This window comes from Falco punctatus, assembly GCF_963210335.1.
Source record: "Falco punctatus genome assembly, chromosome: 4".
Lineage (NCBI taxonomy): Eukaryota > Metazoa > Chordata > Aves > Falconiformes > Falconidae > Falco > Falco punctatus.
This window is the reverse complement of record NC_137583.1, coordinates 87,483,218-87,490,890: the sequence shown is the minus strand read 5'-3', so window position 1 is coordinate 87,490,890 and position 7,673 is coordinate 87,483,218. Positions and strand designations below refer to the sequence as shown.

Sequence of the window (7,673 nt, the reverse complement as noted above, 5' to 3'; positions counted from 1 at the left end):
GCAACATTAAAGACAAAACAAATCTATGAATGTCATGAGCATAAATATTTTTAAAGGGAAATTCTTGGTATTGTTTCCTTTCTTTTAGGAAACAGCAAATGCCCTGCAATACACCCATTCCTTCATTCTGTTCCACTGCCAAAACTGCCCATTAAGGTCTTAAATTCCTACCAAATCAGACCCCTGTAGAACCACGCTCCTCTACAGAGGGCAAGGGAAAGCCATGTTACTGCCATCAAGATATCAGGTCTGCAGGCTGCCCCTCTGCCTCTCCTACAGACCGCCTGCCTGCTTCTCAGGTGACACCTACAACTTGCCTGGTCCAAAAGGGGACGTGGGGTGCGATGGTGCACTTGGCATTGGCCTTGCTGTTCTTAATAATACCTTACAAAGACAGCAAAATAGTTCAGGTACATCTCTGTATTGAAAAGTAACTCTCCACTGGGCGCTGCGTGTTTCTCACGTGCTTTCTGGACAGTTTCCAAGCCTCCTTTGCCTCACCTTCCTCCCTGTGCAAACACTGCCAGCAGAGGCTTTCCTTGCAGAGGGACCAGAACAAAGGATTTAATGAATAAATTGCTATGCTACAGTTGGAAAAAAAAGTATTATGTGAAGCCCATGGGTTCAAATGCATTGACTAGAGCTTTACTAATATTTCTGCAACAGCCTATAAAGAAGAAACAGAAGCCAAGTCTGGCTCTAATTCCCTACTACAATGCTTACACCTAAGAACAGGGTATGCCAATATGCCACAGGCAGAGCTGAGTTTAAACTGGCATGTGCCTCAGGTCACCAGTGCCATAGCCAAAGACACAGGAACAGACTAGGTCTACAGACTCACACAGCACCATCCTCCCTCGAGACCAACAAAATAATAATGATAATAAAAAAAAAACCCAAAGCTTCCTGTGCTTTATGATCGTCCTCTCTGATAGTAGTAGTAGTCATAATAGCAGTATTTTTACATTGCTGATGAGAACTGTATGCAATCAACAGCATGCCTGGGTCAAGAACATGGATCCTGCCAGGGTTGGCACGCGTTGATGACACATTGAAAAATTGGTGAGTCAGACTGGCATTTATCGTCACACCCCCCCCGTCCCACCCCCAGCCCTGAACCCCCAGTTCAATCCCACCAAAATGAACGGTGATATGGCCAAGATGCAGGGCTGAGGGCAGCCCAGGGGGAAGTGGCCGGCCATGAAGGAACACAAGGCCAGGAAGAAAGGTCTGCCACTTGTCAGGACAGACCTACCCATGTTTCAAACAACTTTTAAAAAATGTAAAAAAACCAGCCCCATTTCTCATTGCGGGTATCCAGAACACCTCTAAACACACAGAGAAATAGACAGGTATTACTGAAAATTTTAACCAATGCTGAAGCTGCAAAACAGGTCTTTGTTGTAGTTGTTTGGATACAGAAGGGGCAATTTGCTGTAAATAATATTAAAAAGTATTTTTTCTTAAATGCTTGAGATATTCCCTTTTTTCCTCCAGTCTCAGTGGTATTTTCCTGTCACTTGCTCCTCCAGTTGTGCTGATCTTTTTACCGTACATGTGCTCAAGCGTCCGACACAGAGTGTTCTCTCCCCACTGCAAGAGTCATCCCAGTCCCGCCCTGGCCCAGCTTGTATCCCACCCCAGGCCCCATCCCCGTGGGCTTAGATAAGCCATTCCTTCTTGCTCTCATCGATGGTCTCCGTGAAGTTGGGGTCATTGTTCATGATGGCGGCGTCGGCGCTCTCAGCTGACTCTGCCCCTTTGGCCTCGTTGGTGTGGTAGGTTCCCTTGTGGCGAAACATGTAGCGGATCAGGAACACTAAGGTGCAGAGGATGGTGAAGATCACCACTGCAATGACACCTACATAGAGGAAGAAAGAAAAGACACAGCTAATGAGAACACCATCTACAGATTTTGACACAAAGAAAGGATCCCACAGCTCCTCTGAGCCGAACCGAAGCTACATGGGCAGTTAAACAGCACCACAATTCCTTGGTTTCCAATGCTCGAATATTTATATGTAGTTTTTGCTATAGACAAAATGTCAGTGAGTGGAGTCTGCTAGTGACTTTCATCCCGTAGGTAAACTTCAACATTAACACCTCCTTACAGAGGTGAGCTTTGCTGAGCTCCAGATGGAGGGTTCTGAGTGCTCCCCAAACACGGGGCTGAAATGTCACGGCCTGGGCAGCTCTTTGAGTCATGGATGTATGTCTTCCAGTCAATGGCCATATAGATCCATCATAGCCCCTCAACACATCCTTGAAAATTGGCTTGGCTCACTGTTGGCCTACTCCACCCACTAGGCACTGGCTTCACATAATTACAGATGTAACTGCTTTATCATCATTTATCCTTAATTGCTACCCCTGCGATGTTTTATTTGGAGTTCAGCCCTGTTATGGAGAAGACTCATATATCTTTACCCTCTTAGGCACAGGTAACTATGTGCTAAAACAGCACTGGTTTTGGCCCTTCTCTACAGGCACGAGGATCTTCCAGGATGAAGAGATTATAAAATTCTCAGGTCAAAACCACCTTGTCATCAGCCTGAATTATGTTATGCCACTTTTGTTAACTGGTGAGTTGGACAGCCAGGTTGTTCAGGCGTGGCCTGAATTTTTCTGAGGAATGCAATCTATCCTTCTAGTATTGTAAGGTTTCAATGTCTTAAGGAAAAGTTTTGAGTAGTAATAAAAATATAAATTAAAAAGGAAAAATAACATAGCAAATCAAAACTAAAGCAACTGATCTAAACCTGGATATGGAAACATGGGCTCTTGAGGGGGCGAGGGAAAAAACCCAAGACATTCCATTACAGTGTGTGTAATACTATACTCAGTGTTGCTTCACATGACAAAAAACACCACCAGAATGTCATTTTATATGCATTTAGAACTGTCTAAAAACTATTAGGCTGATCTTTACAATTTATTTTTTTTACATGCCTTCAGAATTTGATGCAGTGGCAAAGTTCTCCCAGGACAGTTATGGTGCAATGCTTCCATACTGCGGGACAGGGCAGGGAAAATTGCATGTGTGCATAAAATTAATCAGGACCCTTATTTCTGGAGGCAGCCGGTCAAACGGAATGCTAATTCAGAGATCAAATTCTGGTATTACTTAACTTTCCCTATCACAATGAATGGGACTCTCCGGCACATAAGTTATAGCAGAATTTGGCCCCTAAAAACCAAGGCAGAATCATGAGGGATTTTTGTCAAGGATGGGGCAAATAATGTTTGAATAGATTCCTGTTGAATCTGCTATAATTGGAAAAATGTCCTTGTCATTTTATGTAAATTAATTACTCTGTTAACATAAGTAACTACTGCAAAGTAGCTCCCCACACTGATGCTTAATATGTGATTATGAATATCAGTATTTTGATTTGGTAAAAACTGAATCTGAAGGGAAAAACTAAGTGAGAACAAATAATTTCACTAGGACAATGTGCCTGAACAGATTTACACAAATTCCTATTTCACTTTGTTCGGATGCAGTTTTCCCACACAGCCTGCTCTTAGCAAATAGCTTGAATATGCTTCCAACTGCAATTCAGCTGTCACAATCATACTGTGAAGTACCTTAGAAAAGTAGACACTTTTCCTACCTCCAATAATGGCAGAGTTTCTGTTAACTCCATCTCCTATAGCTTGACCGTTGTATGGGAAATCAGCACTGGCTGTAAATAGGGAATTAAAGATACATGTTGTAATAGCAGTGAAATTTCACATAGTAGTTCAGAAATATATCCAACATCCTCAGATACAATTGAAAGAAAATTGTGATTCCTAAACATTTAACAAAAGAAGCAGAAAAGTAGAAAATCTTTCAGTATTATCTAATCCCTCAGAACTTCTTGCTTCCTCCTTTTAGTAAAAATAAAATAAAAACAAAGGAGGTACTCTCAGTAAGCATTACTGTTAGCACAGGATGTCATTTTGTTACTCTACTAACATAAATTCAGCAAGTTTCTTTAGCACAAAACCAAACAGAAACCGTTCTTTCAAAAACATGTGATCATACACACTGAGATTTTTGCCTTTGTCACTGTCATCCATAGAAGGCTTCAGAAGCTTCCAGGATTTTGTGACTGCCATTGCATACAACTGCAAGCTCTCGGAATGAAAGAACTGCCATCCCTTTTGCTGCTGCACAGCCCAAGGTAAGCGAGGGGCTGCCTTTTCTGCTGGACGAAGCCACAGAGCTGCTGCCCAAAGAAGCACGTGCCAGCACCTCTGCTACTCTAGGAGGAAGCCCAGCGTGCCAGCTTAGCCACTGCTGGTGGTGCTTTGGTGCTGAGATGCAGTGCTGCGAGTTGGAGGAGCTGAGGCACGGCAGGCAGGACAGCCCGTGGGAGAAGAGAACCTCCAGCAGACAGATGAGGAGAAGAAACACAGTCAGATGTACCAGCATTCATCTGCCAGTGACCTGAAAAGGAGAGACTCCTTGCAGCAGAGCTGGATGAAGGAATTAGTCCAGATTTAAAGTAGAATTTGGATGGTAGCCTTGATGTTAACTCCAGGACACATCACAGATGCTTTCCAATGGCAATCTCATCAATTAAACCTATACTCAGCATTTTCTTTTATAGTCAGCCACAGTGACTAGACACTGCGGTGACTAAGCAAGCCCAGGGAGCAGGTGAGTAGTTGCAATTGTTCCCTTCTTTGCCACTGGTTTATGGCATTGATTTCAAAACAGAGGAAATGGTTGTTAAAAGTAGTTAACTGGAGACAGGTAAAATAATGAAGGATACGAATTACTTCTTGGGTCAGTATTTAAAACCTAGCTGTATTTTCCTTGTTTGATGGATTAGGTGATATTGTATTAATCAGTTGCCTTTACAGGCCAGTGATGAGTTCACTATGCCTCAAACTGGCTAAGGGAGTGCAACTGGCTTTCTATACGCATGGAGTAAAATCCAGAATAAAGCTCCTTTTGATTCATGAAGCAGCTGCACAAAAGAATGAATGGCTTCAGCTCGCCATGTGGCCTGAAAAGAGATTTGGGGCTAGAGTAGCCTTCTGTGTGCCTACTCTGGGGGAGAGTGGGACCAGCTGTGTGTTCAGCAGCTAGTTTTTGGCCGGTCGCCTGCAGGACAGACAAGAGAGTTTCTCAGGGCTCAGTGGAGGGGGCCTGGCCAGCAGTTTTTGCCAGTAGCACTTGTGCCTTTGACATTTGTTGGTGCTCTGGCTTCAGGAAACAGCATTTCTACACCTCTCTGAAACAAACCAGGCTAGAAAATGTAACAGATAAATAAATACCTGATGCTGTATCAGTGGGTTTTGCTCCAAAGAAGAACCTTACTGTGGAGGACCGTGAATGTTTCCTACAGAGACATTTTGGCACAGGGTTCATAATATTATCCTTGCAGTGCTGAAAGGGGAAGGGATGGCAGTGGGAAAATAAACTGTAACTTTAAACCTGCCCTGCCTGCACCTCAAGGAAAATCCTAAAGCCAAGTAACACTATGCAGAACAGCACAGATTTGCCAAATCGCAAGGAATTGCTCTCCACCATCCATACGGAGGCCCCTCGCCACAGGAGCAGCCCCACAGGCAGTTACCAAGTCCTACCACTTGCCACTTGGTTTGGAGTTGCTCTCCTGTGTCCCCACATAAGAAATCTTAAAATCAGCAATGGTCACAGCTCCTCCTTCCCTTACAACCAAATATCATATTTTATCTTGTCTTACAAGGTTGTTTCAAGCGAAGTGCAAAGGAAGAGGAAAGCTGCTGTTATGGCAGCACGATCCCTCCTGAACTGCCACATTGCAACGGCTATGCTACAAGGCATTCCTGGCAGATGGAAGACCATGGCTTATGACGTTCAATAGCCACTGAAGTACATGGCAGGATAATGAAGAACATGATGCATGATGTGAAGCTACATCCTTGATCGTGTCTGAGAGCTGCTGCTAGGACCGGACCCGATGCCTCTGTTCAAAGGTGCTTTCCATTGCATCTAGTCATCATGCACGCTCAGATGTCCATGGGGTTAACAAGCAGGTATGATGCACCCTGAGACTCTCACCTCTGACAAAGAGGAAACAGGAACATGTGTTTGGGGGCAGGGGACAACCTACTTCAACAAGAGTTCACCATCAGATTGGGTAAGTTGTACTCTGCTGCAACTGCTGGAGAACCAGGAGTGCTGTAGTGAAAAAAATGAGTGTAGGTGTCCATTAATCTCTTTTTAAAGCACCTATGGCAGTGCTGGCAGATACTATTGCCATAATTCATGAATTCCTGTTCCATTACCCTTGTGTCAGCAGGAGACCTGCTTTTACATTCTGTGTGGTTTCTGACTGAAAAATTCTATCTCAAATCTCAGCCAAACGTGGGGTTATAGAATACTTTTCGCTGCAGAAGAGTCTATACAAGTTTTTTACTGGAAGTATTACTACAGATGGATAGTGGAGGAACAAAAGAACTCGTTGCTTTCTTTTTTAGGTTAAAGTTGCCTTGAAATTCTTCTGGGCAGCAGCAGCTTCTCAAATGATCAGAAATAGCTACAGATCAGAGGTCTAAGAACTACAAAAGGGTAATTTCTGCCACAGCAATTAGGCAGAAAATAACGTATAAGGGTACATTCCTTGACCCTCCAAGGTGAGCTTAACAAGAGTACTGTCACCAACAGGCACCAAGAGCAAGTGTTTCAGGTAACAGTCATTCAAACACATGGTGATTTGTCTCTGACCATACTATAGTCACATTCTTTGGCAATATTAAGCAACTTTGTCATGAAGACAACTAATAAGATTATTTTTTCCATCACTGGTAGATTTCAGGAACCAAGTGAGGAAAGAACACGTTAGAGCAGGCTGACAAAGGGGCAATAATAATACTGAGGCTCTGGTGAAAGCACAAAGACTATAGATTGTCATTCACAGGTTGCAAAGAGAAACTCCTAAAATGTTTTAAAATGACTGGTCAGACAAAATTGATATTGCTACTAGTGACTCTCATGTTTCATGGGAATCTAAAACCCAGTACAATAACCAGTTCTCATGGCTACAATATGCAGATGAAGTGCAGGATGAGTTGCTAATGGACAAGTGTGTGCCTTCATTTCTCTGCCAGAGCTGGGAACACCTCTTCCCTGTTCAGATTCTTCCATTATCACTGTGACATTAATTCTAACTATATTTCTCAGCAAGCCCTTTTGCACTGCCTGACACTCATACCTTGACAGCTTCAAATCACGACTTGCCCACAGCTAACAGGTGCCACAGAGCTGCAGTTACTCTTTGCAGTTAGCCTGCAAAGTCCCTCTGGGCAGCAAGTGGGGTGGTGAATGTAATATAAGGTGGGTGTGGGGAGGAATACTGCAGGAGTTTTGGTCTATATACTGTGCTACCTAATTGTTAGCTGAGGCCATGAATATGGAAAAAATCCAGTTTTCCTTTAAGACTTGGTCTACAGAGGTTGCTTTCAAACACCTGGTTCCCATCTGGTTTAGGGACTGCACTGGAAAGGTTTCCTTATTGTAGAAGCTTTTTCTGACTCTCCCCTAGGTTTCTCTGAGCAGCCAGGGTCTCATTTATGTGAATCAAAACATGAAGAACAGAGCAAAGAGCTTTTTAATCTCCCCTGGATTACATATTGGGCCAAGAGATGTGCTGCCAGTTCCCCGAAATCCTCTGCTCACACAGCTGTGCCAGAGA

At 43.5% G+C, this 7,673-nt stretch overlaps 1 protein-coding gene across 1 annotated transcript in view; it reads right to left on the bottom strand.

Moving 5' to 3' along the window:
* Positions 1–1,441: 1,441 nt before the first annotated feature.
* Positions 1,442–7,673, bottom strand: part of CNTNAP2 (contactin associated protein 2) — a 1,227,711-nt gene continuing 1,221,479 nt past the window's right edge. Inside the window, exons 24-25 of the mRNA XM_080386067.1 lie at positions 3,615–3,686; positions 1,442–1,861 (exon numbers count right to left, since the gene is read on the bottom strand). Coding sequence (XP_080242193.1) covers positions 1,662–1,861; positions 3,615–3,686 — 272 coding nt within the window. The 3' untranslated portion in view covers positions 1,442–1,661. The remainder of the gene's footprint in view (positions 1,862–3,614; positions 3,687–7,673) is intronic.